This window comes from Pelodiscus sinensis, chromosome 32, assembly GCF_052426305.1.
Source record: "Pelodiscus sinensis isolate ZL-2025 chromosome 32, ASM5242630v1, whole genome shotgun sequence".
Taxonomy (NCBI): Eukaryota; Metazoa; Chordata; order Testudines; family Trionychidae; genus Pelodiscus; species Pelodiscus sinensis.
Window position 1 is genome coordinate 13,325,691 of NC_143083.1, and position 24,129 is coordinate 13,349,819.

Sequence of the window (24,129 nt, forward strand, 5' to 3'; positions counted from 1 at the left end):
CCCTGCCCCACACACCTAGGAGCCGGGCCTGCTGCAGCCACTTCTGGGGCGCAGCACAGTCTGCGGTACTAGTACAGGCAGGAAGCTGCCTTAGCCCCTCCACTGCTCTCCTGATCCCCTTGCAGCAACGAGACCCAAGGCCTGACATTCCACGGCCCAGAACGGGGGCCGAGACACTTTTCTGGCCCCATGGCCCCATGGCTGCAGTATCAGAGCCCCTGCCACCCCCTGGGAGGCCACGCAGGGCTATGGCCACAAGCAATTCAGGGCACTTTTTATCTATCCCCAGCTGGCAGCTGCCTTCCAACCCGCAGGCTCTTGCGATCACCTTCCCCCGAGTCCACGGAGCGGCTCCCCTTTCATTCAGCCGTGGCTAGGGCAAAGGGCGGGAGGGCATTAGCCCTTCCTTCTGTGTCTACGAGGCACTCGAGAGTTAAAACGGAGCCACATTTCACAAGGGAGAGGAAACGTGCACAGGATCGGGAAACGGGAAAGGGCTGGGTCGGCCGGTTGCCCGGAAGCAGCGCAGATGGCCAGACGCTCCTCGCCCTAGGATCGTCTGGTAGGTGGCTGGGCTGCGAGGCTGGGGGCTGGGAGATCCCGGCTGAGAATCAGCTGAGAAGGGGCTTCTACACGCAATGGGGCCGCTTGATTTTTCTCCCGTGGCTTTTCCCAGCCCAGAGATAGGATCCTGCGGCTTCCCGTGGCTGTAACCGCCCGCCCCAGGGATCCGATCCTCACACGTGGCTCCTCTCGTGCGGAAGGAACAGGGATGGAGAAGGCAAGTGGTTTCCCCCTAGGGTGCCAGGACGAGGGAGCCATGGGTTAGTGGCGGGGTTATAAGCAGCGTTCCCTGTAAGCTGAGTGCTTGGGCGACCACCCAGGAGAGTCAGGTGCCGGTCAGCTGATTAGCAGAGTGCCCACAGCCAGGTTTGTGTTTCTGCTGGTGGTGCACCTCCCCACCATGCCTCGGTGCACAGAACAAAATTTATTCTGCACATGGGTGGAAAAAATTAGAGAGAACACTGGTTGTGAGTCTGGCTTGGCTTTGCAACTGCTGTCACATGGTGCACTTCAGCCTCCCGCCATGAGCTACCTGGTGGGGGCCGGGTTTAGACCGGCTGTGGTTCACTCTGCAGTGGGGAAGGCCGGGGCACCTCCCCCAAACCTGTCTCCCTGCTCCAAGAGCCTCTGGGTACAGACCAGTCCCTGATGGTGATGCAGCCAGGCCCCTGTGGTAGCATCCACATTTAGTGGCAGACAGAGTTCTCAATCCCATTGCACCTGCTTGGGCTCCACCCTGTCCTGGGGATGGATTGGAGAATCCGGTGCATCTTGTCTCCCTCTGCTATGACCCTGTGGGCCCTTGTCCCTCCGCAGGGTCACAGCCAATGGGAGGATGGGGCGAGTGCTCGGGGCAGGGGCAGTGCGCGGAGCCCTGTGCGACCCCCCCCCCCCCCCCGCCAAGACCTGGGTCAGTTGCGGCCACTTCTGGGGTGCAGCGCAGTCTGTGGGGCCAAGACAGACCAGTAGCTGCCTTAGCCCCGCCACTATCCCCTGCTCTTCCCAGACTGGGGGTTGCAGGAAAAGCACCACATTGCATGTCCTCATGCAGCCGGGCCCTGGCGGGAGCAGTGTATCCACACTGGGGTACCCAGCATGGCCAGGGGGTGCAGCGGGGGCTCTGGTCCAGGCTGGACGGGGGAGGGCTCGCTGGGCACCGCTGCGCCGACCCGGCTGCCGAGCAGGCAGGACGTTGTGCTGCGGAAAACAGGAAGCCGTTCCAGCCTTTCCTGGCTCCGGGGCTGGCTGAGATGCTAACAAACGCGCCGGCTAGTGACCCAGGGACGCTGCACTGCCCCTCACAGCCTATAGGGGGCACAAGCAGGGGGCTGCAGGTGGGCATGATGGGGGGAGGGCAGCGGTGGGCGGTGCAGCTCCCAGGTGCGATCACGAGTCCCCCGTGATTTTGGCGAGTCACTGGCGGTGGGCGGGGAGGGGGGCTTGGGGCCCGATTCCGGGTGCCCCGGGTGTTGTCATTTACAGTGCTGCTGGGAAATGCAGCTGATTCTGAGCAGGTGCGCTTTGCCCTGGAGTCAGCGACTGCACGCCAGGAATCAGGGCCCGGGGCTATCCCGGGCTCTCGGATCCTTTGGCACAGACGGGGCCTGAGATGCAGGGGGTTTTCCGGGGACCGACTGCAGGGCGAGTGGGGCTCGGCCGCCGAGGGGCTGGAGGAGGCAGACGAGCGGGCGATCCTGCGCTACGAGGAGCACATCACCACGCTGCTGCTCACCGTCGCCCAGCTGCACAGCAAGGCCGAGCGGCTGCAGCAGAGGAGAGCCAGGTACCCGCCCTGCCTGTCCCACTCCCCAGAAGGCCCTTCCAACAGCTCCGGGCATTGACTGGCCCGTAGCTCTCGCTGCGGCATGAAACTGCTGTGCCAGGAAAGGTGGGGCACCTCCGCCCCAGCCCTTTGCAGATCGGGGCACTAGTCTGTCCATGAGCGGCTGTGCCCCCTGGGGGATAACAACCCACTACTGCTGACGGCTAATGGAGCCTGTCTGGTCTTTGCTGCATTGCGGGTGGTTCCCTCACAGCAATAGCCCCCTTCCTATATGTCCGCCCTAGCTGGGCGCAAGAGCTTTCTCCTCGGCCACTGGAAACAGCCTCTCCATTGACCCCCATTCTCAGCTAGAAACCCTCTGTCCCCTTCCTTGCAGTTTCTCTCTCCCTTTGCTACTCTGGGTCTGCTAATCCTATGAAGCAGCCACAGTTTGGGGTACTGCTTGTAGCAAAGATGCTCTTAAAAAGAAGTTTTCTCTCTTCTCTTCTCTTCTCTTCTCTTCTCTTCTCTTCTCTTCTCTTCTCTTCTCTTCTCTTCTCTTCTCTTCTCTTCTCTTCTCTTCTCTTCTCTTCTCTTCTCTTCTCTTCTCTTCTCTTCTCTTCTCTGACAGAATAGAATAGAATAGAATAGAATAGAATAGAATAGGTGACAACCTTGGTTTTACAGTTGTCCATGCCCATCACCATGGTATCTGTGCACCCGATTCTTTAACTGAAGCCCTGGCCGTCTTTAGGCTGTGGACTAGCCGGTCTGGCTTGATCTGCTTAGCTTTATCTAGCTGTGACTTTGGATGCGTCGCCACTGCGCCGCCGGTCGAAATAAGCGACGCCATTTGCGTGATGCAAACGGTGTCGCTTATTTCGAGACAACGCGCTGCTCCAAAACGTCCCGCCCTCCTCGTGCAGGGAGGCTTACGGGGACGGCGGAGTAGCAAGCCGGCTCTATTTTGAAACGGCGGGCGCGCTCAGAAGACCTAGCCATTTTGGGATACCGCGCGGCCGCGCAGACGTAGCCTTTGTGGTCTTTTCTTGCTGCCCTGGGGAATAAAGCCGGGAACTTCGTACCGCTCCACCTTCTTACAATCAGGCCAGAGGCTGTGGTGAAGGCCAGGTCTTTAACAGGTTCAAAAAAGAACTAGGTGAATTCATGGACGTTGGGTCTATCAATGGCTGTTAGCCAGGCTGGGCAGGGAGGATGTCCCTAGCCTCTGCCAGACGCTGGGAATGGGTGACAGAGGAGGGATCCCTTGATGGTTCCCTGTTCTGTCCACTCCCTCCAGGGCACCTGGCGCTGGCCGCTGTCGGCAGACAGGACACTGGGCCGGATGGACCTTTGGTCTGACCCCGTCTGGCCGTTCTGATGCTCTTGTGCAGGCCTGTCCGATAGTCACAAACCTGTATGGGCTGAGATCCACAGTTTTCTTGTCCTCCTACCCCATGGGGAGGACAACCCACGAGATTTCACTTGCCCATTGTGACGGCGCGTTGGGGTTTTCCCGTCTCCTGCACCCCCGTAATGACACAGACAGACTCCACCAGCCAGTAGAATAGAGGGGGTTTATTGCTTCTCCAGGGTACAGCACAGCACAGATGGAATCTGGTTCCAGGGCAGGCCTAGGATGCCTCAGCCCCCCTTGGGATGGGGGAGCCTGGGCCCCTAAATCCCAGCCCCTTTCCCTAGGCTGTCTCCTCCATGCTCCCTGACAGAAACTAACTCCCTCACTTCCAGCCCTGCCCCCAGCCAGGGCTCCACTCCCCTTCTTCCCATTGTCCCGCTCCCTGGGAGTTACCTGTCTGACGAGTTTCGAAGCCCCCTTGCATAATGACTCATCCCCTGCCCTGCTGGGCCGTGCTACAGCCAGTGGAGGTCACTCACAACCCACTGCCCAGCGTAGCAACCAGCAAGGTACCCCCCACTATGTCACATCCATCAAAACCAAACGCACGATTCTGACTTTGCCAGGGCACGCTAAAGGAGCTCCGGAGACAGACCCTTGCTATTAATCCGCATACCCACTAGGCGTCACTGCTTCTCCGGGGCATAACCTCCATTGGGCCACAGACGCGGGGGGCGCGTGGACACTGCGGGGCTCTCTCGGGCTACTTCCCTTCTCCCAAAATCACGGTTCCATGTCTCGACAGCCCGAACTCACGGGCGCGCTGTTCCGACGTTGCGAGGAATAAGGGACGTTTCGGAGCAGCGGGTTATTTCGAACGGGGGCGCTGAGCAGCCAGGGCGAAAGACGCTCTTTGGAAATTGACTCGAAATAAGCCCCGCAACTTGCATTGCTCGAATCGTGTCGCTTGTTTCGAGCCACGGGGGCAGGGGAGATGCACCCCGGGCGTCCGAAAGGGCTGGTTTCAGGGCGTTACACTCAAACCCGGAATTCAATTCTGTGGCTGCCCCGCTGCCCTGTCTCCGGGGGGCGTGGACTCACCCGCTCTTCCCCGGGCTTCCCTTGGCTTTGGTTTCTTGCAGAGAAGAAGACGCGTATTCAGACCAGTGCTCCGAGTACACCGCCAGCCTTCCCCGCTGCATGCCAAGGCCTCGGAGCTTGGCCATCCGCCCCTTCCCTATGGGCTGCCCCATGGAAGGTAGAGAAGGGTTCTGCCCCACACTCTCCTGTACCTTTCGGAGGCAGTGAGGCTAAATGGGTAGACCCAGGTCCTCTGGATTCTATGCCTGCCAATGCCAGTCCCCTGCTGGGTGACCCAGGCAAGTCCCAGCCCCCCTCCGTGCCTCAGTTTCCCCAGCTGGGACTTGAGGATAATGGTGCGGCCCCGGCTATGTCCAGCCCTTTGAGCTCCATGGGGAACAAGCTTTAGACCAGGTTTATTACCACTGAAAGGGTTTCCCCTTGCCAGCGCCCCGTTCTCTGCCACGGTCGAATGGGGAAGACCCCAGGTATGCCTCATGGCAAAGCCAGCCTTCTGCTCCCTGGTGGTACGGATCCATGGGCCCCTCTCTTCCGGCCCCGCGCCCTCGTCATGGGCCTGCTGCTCACTCCCTTTGCATCGAGAGGAGCCACGGCTCTTGCTGCTCCGTCCCTCCTTACAGCAGGGAGAGCCCAGACCCCCGAGCGTGGAAGGGGCACGAACCCCCCCACACACAACGGGACTTCCCCTGACCTGTCCCTACCTCTCCCCCGCTAGGAGGCGGCTCGGACGTGTTCCTGGACCTGCAGCAGGCGGTGGCCTCCCTGGAGAAGGCCGTGTTCTCCCACCGGAGCTGCGCCCGGCTGCTTGGCGCGGCCGGGGGGGAGACGGGAGGCCCCAGTGCGGTGGGGGAGGAGTGGGCCCAGATAGCCAAGGTGAGCAGCCCCCCACTTACCCCAGCCCTTGGCCCCAGCTCTGACCTGCATGGACCCCCCCAGTTCTCAGGGGCCGGTCAGTCCTTTCTGCAGGGGCTGCCCATGAGGGGGGCAGCCAGAGCCAGCTGAGGGTAGCCAGTGCCCCCTGGAGGGGAAAGACCAGACGCCCCATTCCCCCCCCACTTCCCAACAAGCCTGTCCCCCTTTGTGGCTGCATGGCAGGCAGCACCCCCTAGTGGGGAAAGCCCAGAAGCCCCATTCCCCACCCCCCCAAACCAGCCTGTTCCCCCTTGTGGCAGCGCCCCCTAGAGGTGACAGGCCAGGTGCCCCATTCCTCGCCCCCCTCCCCAACAAGCCTGCCCCCCTTTGAGGCTGCATGTCAGGCAGCGCCCCCTAGAGGGGAAAGCCCAGGTGCCCCATTCCCCACTCCTGCGAGCCTGCCAGTCCCCCAGCCCCGCAGACAGATTGGAGCAGGCGCCCCCTGGAGGAGAAAGGCCCTTTTGCCCCATTCCCCACGGGTCCCCTGGTCTGGGAGGGCCGGGTTTAACTTGTCTGGAGCCCGAGGGGGTGGGGACGCGATGAAGCCTGGATACCCAGGTGACAGGTGCCTCACCCAGGCCTAAGGAGAGCTCTGGATTCCTGGCATGACACAGTGACGTGACTGGGATGGGGGGGGGGGTGCATTTCCAGAACCTGGAAGAGTTCGAACGAGGCCTGGGGATTTTTGCCGGACTCCCGGAGGACGACGGGGACTGGCCCTGGGAAGCAGCCCCCAGGGCGCCGGGGGAGACGAGCGAGGCCAGCCCGGGGCTCCCAGCAGAGGACACGAGCTGGATCCAGAAGGAAATAGCCATGTACAAAGAGAGGAACACGGCTCTCCAGGAGGCACTGGGGAGCAAGGAGGAGGAGCTAAGCAGGTCCCAAGTCACCCTGCAAGCATTCCACGAGGAACGGGATAAGCTCCAGAGAAAGGTACCTGGGGCAGTGGCAATGCCGAAAAGCCCCGGCCAGGACCTCATTTGGGAAGGTCTCAACCCATATGGGTGAGCCTTTTACCTGCAGTATTTTATTCAGCCACTAGATGTCACTGTGTAGCATGCTACGTGGGCTGCTCCCTGGTAAACAAAGGAGACAAAGCCAGAACTCAAGCAGCATGGGAGTTTGTGTGTTTGTGGCCATTTTATTCAACAAACGAGCACTGTGTGGACTCGGCTTGTTCATTTCCCGGGGGATCACACTTCCCCTGCAGGGAGGGTGCCATCAGAAACAGTCTGCTTCCTGTGCTGCTGGTGCAATCCAGACTCCCCCTCCATGGAGCCACTCTGGATTTGCTGCTGTCAGGATCAGCCCTAGCTCTGGCTGTCTGAGCCCAGGCAGCCGGCAGGTTCATGACGGATGCTGCTCTCTCCTCAGGTCAAGGAGCTGCAGGACTCTCTGCTCAGGATTGAGACGCCATCCCAGCCTGGCAGCTCCCCCGCGTCTGCCAGTGGCCCTGTGAGCCCCAGGGGGTCCATCAGCCCTGGCGGGGAAGGAGAGCCCTGGCCATTCCAGGTGAGTGCAGCGCCAGGGGCTGACCCGGGTCTGTGCTGCTTCTCCATTGCGTCCGGCTGGATCCTGCTTGCTGGGGAGGCGAGGACGCCAGCTGGGCCGCAGCTCCCTGGACCGCTGGATGCTGTGGCTGCCGAGCCAGGAACGAGCCATAGACAGGGCCGGGCAGCTGGCAGCTAGTGGTGGGCCTGCTTCAAAGCCCACTGACTGCAGGGAATTTGGATCAGGCCAGGAGCGGAGGATGCGCCCACTCAGGGGGCGTAATACACGGGCTGCAGGGGTGTGACTGTGTCTCCCTCTAGTGGCTGGCCAGAGCAACTGCAGCACCCTGCTGCTCACAGCTAAGGGATTTTCTCCTTCTGCCTGGTTTGTTCTCCGCTGGTCCCCTGTGGCCGTGGATTGTGATAGCAGCTTCTAGCAGGGCGGCTCGTCTCTGCTGTGCTGTTTAACAGCATTAATGCTCTACCCTGGGTGTGCTACCACCCATGCACCCTGACCCCCGGCCAGCTTGGGAGCCGCGCCTGTCGGCCTCGTTCCAGTGTTTGTCTCCCCTGCCGGGGCCCTTTGCAGGACGCAGTTGCCGCGGCCGAGAGCTTCATCCGGTGCTTCCAGAGCTGCTCCGGCACCCGCCACCTCTGCCGCCTCTTCCCCCAGCATCGCCCCGGGGCATCGGAGAGCCCCGTCCAGGAATGGGAAGCCCGGACGGAGCAGCTGCGCGGGTGAGGGCTGAGGGCCTTCGCCCAAGGGGCGAGAAGGGCTTTACACACTGGCCAGGGCAGCTCTCTGCCCCCGGCCTCCAAATGTGATCCTGCCCCGGGCACAGTCAGGGGAAACTGAGGCACAGCAAGGGGCAGTGACTCACCCAAAGTCACCCAGGAAACGGAATAGGACCCAGGAGTCCTGCCTCCCCTCCCCCGTGCACTACACGCCAGACCCCCTTCTCCTCCTGTATCCCAGGCGTCCTGCACTATGCACTAGGCAACACTGCCTCACTCTCCCGGCCAAAGCTGGAATGGGCAGCCCCCCAGGATGGCAGCAATGAAGTGCCACCGTGGCCCCAGATGCAGGCACATCCTCCTCTTGGGGGGAAGGGGGAGCCTGGGACTGGAGTCCTGGGCTGGGGAGGGGGGAGGCCAGGGAGCAGCATGTCCAGTGGCGCCCCCTGTGGCAGGGCCCAGAGCTGCAGTGGCACTAGGAGCATGGTCCCCTGGGGAGCAGGGTGCCTGGGCATCCCTCGGGGGTGCAGAAGAGCCTGGCGGGGTATAAACCAGCTCTTCCCTGGGACCAGCCCCCCCCTCCGACGCTGCTCACAGCGCGGCCCCTCCCCCCAGGGGCATCGAGAGGCTCAAAGGCCTGAACCAGCTGCTGGCGGGGACGCTGCGGGACTGTAAGGGCCACTCGGAGCGGCTCAGCATGTGGCTGGGCCAGTACGAGTCCAACAGCACCGCCCTGCACCTGGCCGCGCAGTACAGGTGAGGGCCCAGCTCTGCCGCCTGCTCCGGGGCGCACCCCACTGGGCGGAGCTGGGCTGGGAGGGGGATGGGCTATGTGGGAGGGGCAGGAGCATGAAGGGCTGGGGGCTCAGGGTGGCTTCCCGGGGAGCTCAGGGCGGGTTCCCGGGGAGCTCAGGGCGGGTTCCCGGGAGCCGGGGGCCTCAGGGCGGGTTCCCAGGGGCCGGGGGCCTCAGGGCGGGTTCCCAGGGCCTCAGGGCGGGTTCCTGGGGGGCTCATGGTGGGTTCCCGGGGCCTCAGGGAGGGTTCCCGGGGGCCGGGGAGGCTCGGGGCGGGTTCCCGGGGACTGGGGGGCTCGGGGCGAGTTCCCGGGGGGCTCAGGGCGGGTTCCCGGAGGCCGGGGGGCTCAGGGCGAGTTCCCAGGGGGCTCGGGGCAGGTTCCCAGGGGGCTCGGGGCAGGTTCCCAGGGGGCTCAGGGTGGATTCCCGGGGGCCGGGGGGCTCGGGGCGGGTTCCCGGGGGGCTCAGGGCGGGTTCCCGGGGGCCGGGGGGCTCGAGGCGGGTTCCCGGGGGGCTCAGGGCGGGTTCCTGGAGGCCGGGGGGCTCGGGGCGGGTTCCCAGGGGGCTCAGGGCGGGTTCCCGGGGGGCTCAGGGCGGGTTCCCAGGGGGCTCGGGGCAGGTTCCCAGGGGGCTCAGGGTGGATTCCCGGGGGCCGGGGGGCTCGAGGCGGGTTCCCGGGGGGCTCAGGGCGGGTTCCTTGAGGCCGGGGGGCTTGAGGCGGGTTCCCAGGGGGCTCGAGGCGGGTTCCCGGGGGGCTCAGGGCGGGTTCCCGGGGGGCTCGAGGCAGGTTCCCAGGGCCGGGCTCACCGGCTGCTCTCTCTGCTTGGCCTGGCAGCGAGCGCTGCATGGAGGCCTACGAGGTGCTGCTGCCTCTGGCCGGGGTGAAGCTGGGACCCAGGCTGCAGGCGGCGGAGGAGGGAGATGCTGTGGACAAAGGTGAGCCCTGGCGAATGGCCCCTCTGATCCCACAGCCCCACACGTGCCCCCTTGCTGTGGGGCAGCAGCTTGGGGGGGGAGCTCTTCGCTCCACGGTGCCCCTGAGGGTAACGGGGGAGCCAGCTGCCACGTGGCTCTGCCCACGGACACGTCATGTGAGTCTGGTCCCCGCCCTAGGAGAGCCCGGGGCCCGCGCCCCCCAGAGCCCCGACGGCAGGACAGGGGCTGTGCTGGACGAGGCCAGGAGGTTCCTGGGGAGAGCGGAGCCGGAGGGCCAGGAGGCCAGGCCGGGGCAGGCCGGGGCCGCCGGGACCCACAGATGGCCAAGGTAGCAGAGCTCCTACGGGAGCGGTGTCAAGGGAGCAGGGCTGCGGGCCCAAAGCAGCCTTCCCTGGAAGTGGAGCGCTTGGGAGGCCGCCCGGGACAGAGTCAGGTGCCACCCAGCTGATTAGAGCGCCCACTGCCGGCGGATGGTGCACCTCCGCCCCTGCCTCGGTGCACAGAACAACATTTATTCTGCACGTGGGTAGAAAAACGTAGCGGGAGCATTGGCCCCGAGCCTCTGACCTGAGCCGGGGGAATGGGACCCTGAGCCCCCTCAAGCCCGGGGGTGGGACCCTCAGTCCCCAAGCTTTACATCCCAGATCCCCCCACATCCCAGAAACGGGCCCTGAGCCCTGAACCCCAGCTCCTGGGGATGGGACCCCTAGACCCAAGGGAGGGGACTGTGAGCCCCAGAGCCACCCCCCTTCTTGGGGATGGGCCCGGAGCCCTGAACCCCAGTCCCAGGAGATGGACCCTGGGCCCCTAACTCAGGCCCAAGAGCTACTGGGTCCTTCCACCCCTTCTCCCGGCCTGCTCTCCCCACCTCTCTGTCCCAGCAGCGCCCCGGGGCCCAGCCGGGCGGAGGCGGGGATCCTGCGGGAGTACATCCGGCGCCTGCGGGCAGCGCAGGCCTCCGTGGAGGTCTCTCTGCTGGAGCCCGGCTGCCCGGCGGCACCCGGTTCTGCCAGCGCCGTGCTCTGCAGTAACACCGCCACCCAGGCCAAGGTGGACGAGGCCCTCACGGTCGCCGGCCGGGTCCTGCCCAGGGAGACGCCCAGGCCGATGGTGGAGAAGCCGCAGCTGCTGCACGACTTAGTGGCCATCAGGGTAGGCACGGGGCAAGGCGGCAGGGCGAGCGGCCAGAGCGCAGGGCAGGGGGCCAGGATTCCTGGCTCTGGGTGGGGAGTGGGGTCTAGTGGTTAGAGCCAGGTGTAGACAGCAGTGTTAGGATGTGTTTGTGGCTCTGGGAGCGGAGTGGAGTCTAGTGGTTAGAGCTGTGGGTGGCCAGGTGTCAGGACCCCTGGGTTCTATTTCTGGCTCTGGGAGCGGAGTGGAGTCTAGTGGTTAGAGCTGTGGGTGGCCAGGTGTCAGAACTCCTGGGTTCTATTTCTGGCTCTGGGAGCGGAGTGGGGTCTAGTGGTTACAGCGGCGGGTGGCCAGGTGTCAGAACTCCTGGGTTCTATTTCTGGCTCTGGGAGCGGAGTGGGGTCTAGTGGTTAGAGCTGTGGGTGGCCAGGTGTCAGGACCCCTGGGTTCTACTTCTCTGTCTCAGACTCCGTCAGTGGCCTTGGGCATGTCACAGCTGCCCCGCCGTGCCTCAGTTTCCCTTGCTGTCAATCAGGGACCCAGATGGCCGCAAGACTCAGTTAGCATTCATGCAGTATTTCTCATGGGGTAACTGCTGAGCAGGCCATAACGGGCACCCTGGGGGGGGATGAGGGGCTGGGAGGGAACAGAGCACGCAAGACGTGACGGGATTGCCAAGCGCGTGGCGCTCTCTCGAGCCAGGAGATTGGCTCCTGGGAACGCTGTGTTTAGCTCTGGCTGGAGGGGCCAGGCCTGGGGAGCCGGAGCCGGCTGGGAACCAGCGCCGGCCCCTCGCTGCAGCCTCCGTGATGCCCCCGCCCCGGCCCCAGGAGTCCATGGCAGATCTGAAGACCCGGCTGCACCTGGTGGAGAGGGAGACGCGCAGCCTGGAGCTCTGCACCTACACGCACCGGGCGCAGGAGGCCGCCCAGCGGCTGCTGGTCGAGCAGCTGCAGGGGGAGCTGGATGAGCTGCGGGGACGGCGTCCCAGCTCCGGGAGCAGCAGCAGTGATGACAGCACCAGCTGCAGCAGCTGCCTCGAGGTACGTCCGGGCTGGGGCTGGGATCTGCGGCTGGGGTCCGGGAAACGCAGCCCCAAAGGGGACGCTGGCTGGTTCCCTGACCCCTTGGGCAAGCCACACCCCCTGGGCGCTGGGGTACATGGCCCCCGGGGGGGGGGCAGACCCCAGCAGCCACTGGGCAGGGACAGGGGCGCTCAGGGCTGTTCGTGGGTTTCTCCAGGACGCGGGGCGACGGGAGGCAGGAGCAGCCAAACCTCAGGCTGCCCAGGATCGGGAGACGATGATGCTGGAGCTGGTCGGGGCGCTGGCCCGGTGAGCAGCCCCCTCCCTCCCCACCCCTCTGGCGCCCCATGGCCTCGCTCCTCCCCAGCTGCGACTGCCCCAGGGCCACAGGCTGGCTGGAGGAATCGGGATCCGGAGCAGAGGAATTTTTGCAGCGAAGCAGCCCACCGGGGGAGCCTTCCGGGTGGGGGAGAGGGGCCGGGGCCGGGCGTTGGGGCGAAGGATCCCCTCTCGGGGGAGGGGCAGATCCAGTCTCAGTTGGGGGTGGGGGCTCCGGGGTGGCCTCCGACAAGCCTCTGTTTCCGTGGCAGGAGCAGGGAGCTGCGGGGCCAAGCCCGGGGCCTGGCGGCCTCCCTGGAGCTGTGCAGCGCGGCCAGCCGGGCCCAGCAGGCCCAGTGCCGCGGGATCACCAGAGACTTCCTCCAGGCGCACAGGTGGGTGGACGATCCCAGCCCCCCCCCCAGGCTCCTGCAGCCCAGGCCCGCCCTTGGCTCCCTCCACGCGTCTCCTGCGGCTGCCTGGGAGCGCTTGGCCTAGCGCCCGGGGGGAAGGAGCGAGGGCAGCAGACTAGAGCCGGGGGCGCGTGGGGCACCTGCTAGGGAGTGGAGAGAGACCCCTGGAGTCCTGCCCCCCAGCCCCTCTGGTCGGACCCCCAGAGCCCTTCCTAGGGCAAACCCAGGAGTCCTGGCTCCCAGCCCCCTGTTCTAACCCCCCAGACGCCGAGGGCGACGGACAGTCTGGCTCCAGCCCCTCGCGAGTCCCTAGCCCGGGGATGGGCAGCCACGAACAGTGGGCTGCAGCAGCCCGTGGGCCCCCCATATCCCCCCCCCACATCTCCTCCCCTGCCCAATGCACCTCCCGCTGCTTCCAGAGCTAGAACGCTGGGAACAGCTGATTCGGGGCATTGCAGCTCTGGGGGGGGAGGGGAAGGAGCAGGCAGTGGGGGGGGCTGGTGCCCGGGGGCGCAAGAGGCAGGCGGAGGAGGGGGCAGCCAGGGGATCCGTGGGCCACAGGTGCCCCCCCCCCCCCCCCGCTGCCCTCGGCTGCTCTCTGCAGCAGGCAGTTTGGGGAGCTTGGGCGCCCAGCCGAGGGGTGCAGCGACGTGGCCGGCACATGCCCGTGCTCCGCCCCCGGCCCCCAGCTGATCCGGGAGCCGCTGCCCTGCCCTGCCGGTCCCAGCCACGTCCCTGCTCTCCCCGCAGCGCCCTGGTGCTGGCCTACAGGAACGCCCGCAGGAAGCAGGAGGAGCAGGTGCGGAGGCTGGAGGCCCAGATGGGCGCGATGGGCGAGCGGCAGGCGGGGCAGCTGCGCACCCTGGCCCAGGCCCTGCAGAGGCTGGAAGAGCAGCGTGCGGCCGGCGGCGAGACCCGCATCTAGGGCCGATCCCCTCCCCTTGGGGAGCGGGCAGACCAGCCGGCACGGCCCAGGGGCACCGCGCCAGCCCATGGGGAGCAGAGGGGTTTGTGCTCCTAGAGAGTATGGTTCATCAAGCCTGACCCACAGCCCCCCGCTAGCCCAGCCCTGCACTCTCCCACAGCCCCGACCCACAGCCCCCCGCTAGCCAGGCCCTGCGCTCCTCCCCCAGCTCTGCCAGTGCCCCCCAGCCCCAACCCACAGCCCCCCACTAGCCCAGCCCTGCGCTCCCCTCCCCCCAGCTCTGCCAGTGCCCCCCAGCCCCGACCCACAGCCCCCCACTAGCCCAGCCCTGCGCTCCCCCCAGCTCTGCCAGTGCCAGCCCCCCTCCCACAGCCCCGACCCACAGCCCCCCGCTAGCCCAGCACTGGGCTCCCCTCCCCCCAGCTCTGCCAGTGCCCCCCAACCCCAACACACAGCCCCTGCTAGCCCTGGGCTCCCCCACACCCAGGTCTGCCGGTGCCCCTCACTCTCGACCCCCAGCCTTCTGCCAGCCCCGACCTGCGGATCCCCTCAGTCCCAGTCCTGTCAGACCCTGTGTTGCTCTGGGGCAGAGGAGGGACCACGTGGGATGCTCCAAACCCCTCTTCTGACCCCCCCCCATCCTGCGCTTGCCCCTCCGGCTGTGACAGACCCTGGCGCCACGGAGCCCTTGTTCCCGCGGGGTTTGAGAGAGCAAGCCAGTGCCGGGCTGTGAGCGAGAGCCGCCCCGCGATCGTCCTGCCGCCCCGGCGGCTCTCCGTGGCTGCCCCGTGGGGCTGCGGCCTGCGCGTTCCCTACGTGGGCTCGGCTGGGGTCTGGCGGCCTCCACAGGACAGAGCCTTTGGGCTGTTCCCCGGGGAGAGCTCCGGCTGGGTGCCGGGTGGGAAAGGGTTAACAGCGGGGGGCTGCGGCTGCTGCTCCTTGTGCAGTGTTGGGGGGCGGGGAGAGGAAATCCCTCAATAAAGAGCTCTCCGCTCGGAGTGGGACCCAGCCCCACACGTCCAGGAGGGCACAGCTGAAGCTGCGTGGCTCGTGTCTGGCCTGGGCGGCGCTTGGCTGGCCTCCGTGGGGCACAGCCCCATAAATCTTCCCTCTCTGTTCCTCCAGCTGCCCCAGGGCCGCCTGGCGGGGCCGCCTCCGGCTTTCTCCTCCGCCAGCTTCCTTTCTGGGCAGGGCCTGAGACAAGGGCTTGCGGGACTCTGGCCCCTTCTGTACGAAAAGACGCCGCTCCTTGCCCCGGTGCCCGCCCTGGGCTCCCCCGACCTGGGTGCCAGGGGTAGGCCTGGGAACAGGAAAGCGGCTGCCTTTCCTTCCTGCTGGGGGTTTCCTTTCCAGATCCCGCACAGACCTGCAGTGCCAGCGAAGAGCCAGCCGAGGGCAGCACCCCAACATGAAACTTCTCCGCCCTAGGGCAGCCGAGCAATTGTAGCCTGAGCAAAGGGCCCGAACGTCCCTGCAGGGTGGGCCCCGTCTTGTAGCCTCAGCCAGAGCGGCGGAGAGAGGAGACCCTCAGGAGACGGGGTCTAGCTGCTTTGCCCCACGCAGAATTATCCTGCGGAACTCCCCGCCACCAGATCCGTCAAGACCACGTGCGGAGGAGGCCTCTAGGGCCGGTTTGCCCAGCCCCACTCCTGCTCGGCTCTGTTCCAGCAGGACTCTGCAGGCCGGAGCGGCTTGGACCCCTGCAGTTGCCGCAGGCCCTAGCGCGCTCCGACGAGGTTCACCCCGGTCACTGCTGGCGTCTCCTTCCCGTTGCACGAGGAGATCCCAGGCAGGGCAGGGCCGTAGGAAGGGCGGGACTGTGGGGAAAGAGCCTGCCTCTTGCAAAAACAGAGGAGGAAAAACCAACTTCCCTCCCCGCCCGTTAGCTTGGGGGGAGGGAGGAAGCAGGGAGTCCCGTGGATCCATTTAGCGGGGCGTCAGGCGTGCTGGGAGCAGCAGGGGTAGCTATTGAAGTTTGGGGGTTCGTGGGTGCCTGGCGTGTTTAATACCCAGCCTCCTCCCCCTCCATGCAACAAGCTCTGCGTTGAACCTGACCCCTGGAGCGTCCGCCCCTGCGTGGCACCAGCGCCGGGGTGATCCGCCCCTCCCTGCCCCGCCTGCCCCCGCGACAGATGGGCCCGACGCAGCGAGGAAACCCGCCTCCCCCGCGCCGGCCGCCGGAGCAGAAGTCGGGTCTTGGGGCTGGCCCGGGAGCTGCGCCGCGTCCTTCCTGCGGCTCGTGCCCCTGGGGCGCTGCCCCTTCCAAGGGCGTGACACCCTCCCCGCTGCCCCACTCCTTCAGCTGCCTGGCCTCCCCACCCCCTGGCCTCTCTGCCTGGCTGGGGGGCAGGTAGGGCTGGGGGGGCCCTATGAGAAATTGGACTATGCCCCCACGTTATGGGGCAGAGGCCCTTTGGCAGCAGCCTCAACCCCCCCCCAACTGGAGAGGGTGACACCAGCTGCACCAGGCTCTTGGGGGTCACCAGCTGCTCTTGGGTGAGGGCGGGGTCAGGGACGGCTGGGGGGGAGGCTCTCTCTGGGAACAAAGCCCCCCCCCATTTCATGGGCACAGATGAAGACATTTTTTAACCCTGACTGTGGGATCAGAGGTGAGGGTGGTCCTGGGGTGGGAGGGGGGCCATGCATATTCATGAGAGGAGGGAGGCCGTGACCCTACTTGGGGTGGGGGCCTCGAGCAGACGGAGGAGGGAGGGTCTCCCAGGACAGGACGCAGCGGCAGGCTGAAAGCCCCTGCCGTGCCCAAATCTGCCCCCGACTCATCGGCCCAGTCTGTGGGCTCCCTGGGCTGCGGGGGGGGGGCTCTTGTTCTCCAGACACCCCCGTGCCCCCCACTTGCAGGGTCCCAGACCACGGGCTGCAGAGCGGCGGCTGGCCCCGGCGTTTGCATGGGCTATGGGCCCCCGAGGGGTCCCTGCTTTGCCAGCCGGGTCCCTGCGGGGCTGGAAGCCCAGGTCGGACAGGCCTGTCCGGGGTAATTGACCGTCTCGGCGCGATCGATTCGCCGAACAACTGCCGCCTTTCCCCAGGGAGGCCAAGTGTCAAAGGGCAAGAGGCAGGCGGGGGGGGGGCTTTGATGGGACGACGGGGATGAGCGGCCGTAGCGTGTGGGCGCCCGAGGCTGGGCAGAGGCGCAGGGACGGGGGTCAGCCAGGCTCTGGGAGGGGGGTTGACGCCACTTGAGACAGGGTCAGGCTGGCAGCTCCCACCTCCTTTGTTCTGGGCAGAGAGGGGTCCGGCGTCCCCGCCACGCGCCCAAAACCGGAGCCAACGATGTAGCTTTGCCCGTGGCGCCTGCTTCAGGGCGGGGCAGCGGCTCCCAGATCAGCCGCTGCCCGTGGAGCGCAGGTTTTCGGAGCTCTCCCCACGAGGACTCCCTGATCTCTCCCTGGAGCGGAGACAGCTAATGTAGCCCCCATCTTTCTTAGGGTCTTCAAAAGAACCATCCCATCCTAAATGAAAGATACAAGCCCTGGAGAATCCACCTGGGCCCTAGGGGCGTTCTCCATGGCTTGGCCCCTCTAATTCCAGTGAGTCATGCCCACCGTTGTAAAAATGGGGCGCTGGTTTCCTGTATTTGTCTAGCAGTGTCATCTTCCGGGCCAGGCCCCATCTCTAGCCCCCCAGAAGCGTCGACCGTGGGATCCAGGCCCCTTCCTGCCGAAACCGTCGCCCACGTCAATATCGAAAATGTTCCAGCCCGCGTTCCGGTTTAGCTTCCGCCCGGCCGGGTGTCTCAGCTTTCCCCCTGCAGCCTCAAGGGGTAGCAGCGAGGGGTTTAGGGTCGAACGGGGAGCCAGGAGGCCAACGTAATCACGGGATTCCGGAAGCTGGGGGGACGTAAGATACAACGGCAGCTGGTAACGCTGCATCTCCCCTGCTTGTTGCTTGCCCAGCAAACCCCCATGCCACCGTGATGCCCTCTGAGCAGCGATGCCCGCTGCCCTCGGAAAAGCAGGGCGACACCCACGTGTTTCTGCCCCGGGCGGGCAGGGGAACAGCTGGCGCGAAGCAAGGTGTCTGTAGAAACGCCTTGAGGGGGGTGGCCGCAGCAGGGAAAGGCTGCGGTGAAAACAGGAGCACTCCCGTCACGTGGATTTCAAGGACAAATTCAGCGTGTAGCTAATTGCTGCAAAAAAAAAACAACCTCCCCCTCCCGCGCTTGGGCACCTGCTCGGCCCACGTGACACCAGTGCCACCGGCACAGAAATAGGTTGGAGGCGACTCGCACGTCCCTGGCCTGCAATGGGGGGGGCGCGAGGAGCCTGCGCCAACAGGGAACGCCGGGCCGGGAGAAGGAGGCCGAAGCACAGCTCTGGCGAATGCGGCAGCCGGCAAAGAAGGGGTTAAGGGGCAGAAACTTGGGGTACCTCCTGCCGCAGGAGCCGAGTGGAAAAGGCGTGAGGTGGGCGCCAACACGCGTGAGGTTTTCAAACCGTTGCCTGGTGTCGCTGGGCGTCGCGGCCTCGGCGCCGGGCTGGCGGCCGGGCAGAGGCCTCGAAAGCGCGTCCCATGCCACGTGGGACGGGGAAGGCGGCGAGTTCCCGCCCTGCGGGGGTGTTCGTCGGAGGCCTCTTTTCGGCGCCAGGCCCAGCTCGCGCTCGGGACCCCGGCGGGGGGTCCGCCAGGGCACCTCGCTGTGGAAAATGGGGTCGTGCGGTCCAGCCAAGGGTTCTGCCTGAGAGCCCCCCAGGGCGGGGCACCGTTTCTGGGCTGGGGGCCGCTGACCCTCAGGGAAATCAGTCGGGGGCCACCCACAAAGGAGACACACGACCCCCCCAAACCTACATATCCCTCGCCGACGTGGGCCTGCCTGAGGAGCAGCAAGACCCTCTCTACATTCCCCTCCCACACCAGAGATGGGGGGGGCCCAGGCTGGTAGGTTTTGTGTACTCCAGCCCCGTGGGGAGATGGCAGGGGGCCAGGTTCCCCAACGCTGGGGGGAACCCAGAGCCTCGGGGGCTGGATCCAGGCAAGCCCGGGGCCGCATCTGGCCTTAGATCCCCCCACCCCATATCTATGGGATCCTCTGGCTGCTACTTGAAGGGACAGATTAGAACATACCCTCCCCCTCCAGGGAAACCGGCCCTGGTAGAAATCTCCACCCCGCCACTTCCTGGCCTCTGTCGACAGCGTTCCGAGCTGTGGGGAACCAGCAAACTGCCCCATGGCGTGAGACTCAGCCTTGTCCGGCAGGCGAGGGGCCCGGAGCTCCACTCACTGCAAACGGCTGCTCTGTGGGCCCGGCCCGGGCGCAGCCAGCCCCCCCAGGGCCAAGCCAAGGCTGGCGGGCTCCGAAGCTAGAGGAGGGCAAACGCTAGTGCATGCCGGTAGGATGCTAGCCGGCACCCTGCCGGATTTCCTGTCCTGCCATCGACACCTGGGGAGACTCACTTACCAGCTCCGTTTCCCTTGTCAAAGGGGAGTGACACCATCCTTAGGAGGGGTCTTAGGTAGCCGGTCCCGCCGCGCTAGGCGCTGTACAAACCCAGCACAAAGCGACTGTCCTGGCTCCATGGTGCTTACAATGGGGTGTGGGGGCCTTAGGGATTGGGGTGCCCCGTGGATAGTGTAACGGCACTAAAACCGGCCGCAGGGCAGGTCTGGTCTGTGCCGAGCGGGTGCCCATCGCCCATGCTCATAGACTCATAGACTCATAGACTTTAAGGTCAGAAGGGACCATTATGATCATCTAGTCTGACCCCCTGCACAGTGCAGGCCACAGAATCTCGCCCACCCCTCTTAGAATAATCCTCTCACCTATGTCTCAGATATTGAAGCCTTCCAATACTTTGAAGGCCCCAACATGCAGAGAGTCCTTCAGCTGTGATCTGTGCCCAATGCTACAGAGGAAGGCGAAAAACCTCCAGGGCCTCTGCCAATCTACCCTGGAGGAAAATTCCTTCCTGACCCCAAATATGGCGATCAGCTAAACCCTGAGCATGTGGGCAAGACTCACCAGCCAGACACCCAGAAAGTTCCCTATAGCAACTCCTATCATCCCTCCATTGACCTATTTCCAACTGGAAATGAATGGTCAATTAGTTACCAAGATCATGTTATTTCATCCAACCATCCCCTTATCATAGAATCAGAACTGGAAGAGACCTCAGAAGGTCGTCAAGTCCAGCCCTCCGCTCTAGGCAGGACCAATCCCATCTAAATCAACCCGGCCAGGGCTTTGTCAAGCCGAGACTTAAACACCTCTAGGGATGGAGACTCCACTACTTCCCTAGGTAACCCATTCCAGCGCTTCCCCACCCTCCTAGTAAAATAGTTTTTCCTAATATCCAATCTGGACCTGCTCCCACGGAAGGGAATCGCCCCGCACGCTGGAGGGTGACGCCCAGCTCCGTATACACATGGAGCAGGCCTGTGGGTCCCAGCGTGGGGCCCGATTGCCGGGCTCTCCTGTGGGCAATGCATAGGAGGCTCTGATGTTAACCGCCCCCTCTTCTCTTTCTTGTCCCCCCCCCCCGATTGGCCTGGGTTGGAATCTGCCCCCCTCTCTGCAGAGCGTTCCCAGGGGCTGGCCTTTGGCTGGGCTGACCTAGGGGTTGAAGGTCCCTGCTCTTTGCTCCGGCCCCTTTTCACATTCAAATGGGGGCCTGGAAGCTTTGTGAGCCGGGGTCAGGCTCCAGCGAGAGCGAAAGGAGAGGGCCGGGCGGCCCGCCGCGCTCTCCAGCCTCCCCTCCGCGCGGCTCCGTGTTCCGCGGGGGCAGGGGGAGCTCAGGCAGAACCCCCTTCCACCCGCCCTGCGCCTCCTCCCACTCCAAGCCCGGCCAGCCTCCCCTCCAGGCAGCGCGGGATCCGAGGGCGAGGCTCCCTTCCCCGGTCACTGCGATGCAGCCGCCTCTGGGGGGGGGATGCAGCAGATGATCCGGGGGCCCGCAGGATGGAACGACACTGGGCCGGCTAGTGAATCGCCAGCAGCAGCCGGTTTCTGTAGACCCTGAAGCTCAATGCATTGGACTCCCCCCCCCCACACACACCTACCCTGGGGAGGGGGGCTGAGGGCCAGGCAGGCCCAGGTCAGGGGTCGGACTAGTTTGCTGGCTGCCTCTGCAGCCCCCTTCTCCCTGGCTCCTGGCCCTTTGGTGTGGGGGAGTCCCGGGGGGTGGGCACCCAGATAGCTGGCCTCACCTGGGCCAGGCGTTCTCCCATCCGGGTGGCGATCCCGTTCCCCCCGCGGCTGAGCCTGGTGGGCAGGGGGAGGCAGGTGCAGGCAAGTCACGGGGGGCCGGGAATGGGGCCCTGTGGTGCTGGGGAGCGCAGGGCTGCGCCCTTGGAGCCTGCTGGCTGCCCTGGGACTGAGGTGCCCGTGAGAGAAGTCACAGGGGGCATCTCTTATCCCCCCCCAACCTTCCGCCCAAATTCTACCCCCGTCTCCCTCCTCCCCATCCTGCAGGATCCAGCCCCGGCCCCTGCGGCTCAGTGGGGGCCGCAGTGAGGAAATCGGGGCGCTCCGGAGCCCGCGGCGGACGCGGTGGGGGGGGGAGATAGACGAGGGGGGGCTGCCTGAAGACGAGCAATGGGAGGGATTTGAGCCGCTTTCGTCCCCCTCTGGGCTCTTGGCGTCGCCCGGGCAGGTTCCTTTGTTCCGAGATTAACCCCGGAGCCTGGCCGGGAGCCGCAGGTGAGCAGCACCTGGCAGGTGAGGGCGTGACTGGAGGGGGAGGGCAGCGAGCGAGGAGAACTCGATGTCTATAGCCCCCCCCACGGCACCTCGGGGCATCCGTCTGGAAACCGGATGGATACCCCCAGCCGGACAGCTCTCTGGTCCGTCTGTCCAGCTGGACAAGGGGGCTCAGGCCTCTCGGGCAGAACACAAGGGTGGGAACAGCCCCTGGCGGTGGCAGGGGGGGGGGCTGCGCAGGGTGTGGAGCTGGGGTGTCCCCTCAACGCTGGGGGCTGGGGAGGGCAGGGCGCTGTGCTCTGCAGGTTTTCTGCATCCCAGCGGGCCACGGTGAGCGGGCCACAGGCTGCTCCCGCCCGTCCCCGCGGCCCGCCCTGAGCTGGGACGCCAGCCCTCGGTTTCCAGGGTGTCTCTGTGGGCGCTCGTCGCTGGAGCAAGTCCTGGGCGGCCCTTCAGCTGCGCCGCTCTGCCTCACTCCTGACCCACACGCCTCCCCCTCCCTGCGTTTATAGTGCTGTGTGCGCTCTCTGTGCTGTGTGCTGCGTGTGCACGCTCTGTGCGTGCTGTGTGTGTGTATGCTATGTGTGCATTCTCTGTGTGTGCACATGCACTGTATGCTGTGTGTGCACACTGTGTACGCACATGCGCACTGTGTGTGTGTATACGCTGTGTGTGTGCAAGCACTCTGCATGTGCGCGCTCTGTGTGAAAATGCTCTGTGTGTGTGCGTATGCTGTGTGAGCGCGTGCTCTGCGTGTGTATGCACTCTGCGTGTGCGCTCTGTGTGTCTATGCTCTGTGTGTACACTTTGTGTGCAAGTACTCTGTGAGTATATATGCTGTGTGCTGTGTGTGTGCACTGTGTGTGTATATACTGTGTGCTGTGTGGGTGCATGAGCTATGTATGTATTTGCTGTGTGCTGTGTGTGTACGCGCACTGTGTGCTGTGTGTGTATATGCTGTGTGTGTATTTTCTGTGTGCTGTGTGTGCACGCGCCCTGTGTGTGTACATGTGTGTGCTATGTGCGCATGCATGCTGTGTGTGTATATGCTGTGTCCTGTGTATTTGCTGTGTGCTGTGTGTGCATGCACGGTGTGTGTGTATATGCTATGTGTGTATTTGCTGTTTGCTATGTGTGCATGCACGGTGTATGTGTATATGCTGTGTGCTGTGTGTGTATATGCTGTGTGCTATGTGTGCACGCACGGTGTATGTGTATATGCTGTGTGCTGTGTGTGTATTTGCTGTGTGCTATGTGTGCATGCACGGTGTGTGTGTATATGCTGTGTGCTATGTGTGCATGCGTGCTGTGTGTGTATATGCTGTGTCCTGTGTATTTGCTGTGTGCTTTGTGTGTATATGCTGTGTGCTGTGTGTGTACACACGGTGTGTGTGTATATGCTGTGTGCTGTGTGTGTATTTGCTGTGTGCTATGTGTGCATGCGTGCTGTGTGTGTATATGCTGTGTCCTGTGTATTTGCTGTGTGCTTTGTGTGTATATGCTGTGCGCTGTGTGTGTACGCACGGTGGGTGTGTATATGCTGTGCGCTGTGTGTGCACGTGCTGGCGGTCGGGGCAGGGAGGCCGCGGGAGGCAGGGCCGGGTGGTGCCGCGCGGAGGAGAGGTCCCTGCCGTGCCCGCTGCCCGGGAAGGCATTTCCTGTTGGCTCTGGCGCCTGGTGGCCCGGCCACGCCTGCCGCTCACCCCGGCTGCCCCGGCAGATGTCTCCCGGCCACGGGGCCACGCTCCCTTTGTTGGGGCCGCCCCCCCCACCCCGCGTCTGGCGGCCCCGACAAGGTCAAATGTCAACCTCGCCCCGCCTGGCAGGAGCGGGGGCAAAGGTCATTGCTGGCGGGGGGAGGGGCGGGCCCGGCCCGGTGGGGTTAATGGTTATGCTGGGAGGCCCTAGCCAGGGAGGGCCGGTCCCAAGGCGGGAAGAGGATTCCCTCCCCCGCCCCCTCTCGCCCTGGGGAGCAGGCCTTCTAGGCTGAATTCTTCTCTGACGCACACAGAGCCATACACACACACACACACAGAGCCACGCACGCACGCACACGCACACACACGCACACAAACACACACACACACAGAGCCATGCACGCACGCACACACACGCACACGCGCACACACGCGCACACACAGAGCCATGCACGCACACACACGCACACACACACTCACACACAGAGCCATGCACGCACGCACACACACACACGCACACACACACAGCCATACACATGCACACACACAGCCATGGACACACACACACCCAGAGCCATGCACGTGCACACACACACACATGCACACATACACATGCACACACACAGCTATGCATGCACATACACACACACACAGCCATGCACACACACACACAGCCATGCACACTTGCACGCACACAGCCATGCATGCACACACACAGAGGCATGCACACACATACACGCACACACAGAGTCATGCACACATGCGCGCACACACACAGAGAACCATGGGGCCATAGGGACAAATGCACATGCAATAGGCACAATAGGTTGGAGCGCCACACAAAACCTGGGGGTGCTGCAGCACCCCACCCCCACCCCAACTTCTTGCCCCCTCGTATCCCCAAGGCCTGGATTAAATTGAAAAAGAGAAAGTCTGTAATGACGTGCGCCCAGGCTGTAGGAAATGTGCCCAGTTCATGACACGGGGGATACAATTGTGGAAATGGACAGCACAGATCCCCTACCAAGGGCCCCCCAAAACGTGACCAGAGCCGTGCCCATTCGGCTCCGGGTAGAAGCTCCTCTTGTTCTCAAACATAAACTCTTGAAAAGCTACCGCGAAAGGGACCAAGCTGCTGGGGGCGGGAAACGGGGGCGAATGAGCCACTGACGAAACTCGGGGCTGGCTAAAGGCTGCAGCGGACCCACAGCAGCAGCCTCCGGAGGGGGCGGATTCATCGGTCAGATCTACCTCTTGGAGTCACGAACCTCATCCAGAGGTGGAACTTCAGCTTGGGTCTGTTGTCTCGTGGCAT

The 24,129-nt window shown here is 64.5% G+C and overlaps 1 protein-coding gene across 2 annotated transcripts; it reads left to right on the top strand.

The window, feature by feature from the left end:
- Window positions 1-340: 340 nt before the first annotated feature.
- USHBP1 (USH1 protein network component harmonin binding protein 1) lies at window positions 341-13,813 on the top strand. Of its 2 annotated transcripts, XM_075902773.2 has the most exons (16): window positions 341-562; window positions 677-781; window positions 2,205-2,347; window positions 4,826-4,941; window positions 5,500-5,657; window positions 6,348-6,629; window positions 7,071-7,208; window positions 7,776-7,924; window positions 8,537-8,677; window positions 9,551-9,651; window positions 9,829-9,979; window positions 10,533-10,803; window positions 11,613-11,825; window positions 12,025-12,116; window positions 12,398-12,520; window positions 13,289-13,813. In XM_075902773.2, the coding sequence occupies exons 2-16, from the start codon at window positions 773-775 to the stop codon at window positions 13,461-13,463; spliced, it is 2,262 nt and encodes a 753-aa protein (XP_075758888.2). In that variant the 5' UTR covers window positions 341-562; window positions 677-772; the 3' UTR covers window positions 13,464-13,813. The 2 variants fall into 2 exon arrangements, with proteins under 2 accessions (XP_075758888.2, XP_075758889.2); XM_075902774.2 differs by lacking the exon at window positions 341-562 and having other exon boundaries at window positions 572-781; window positions 10,536-10,803; window positions 13,289-13,812.
- The last annotated feature ends 10,316 nt before the right edge of the window (window positions 13,814-24,129 follow it).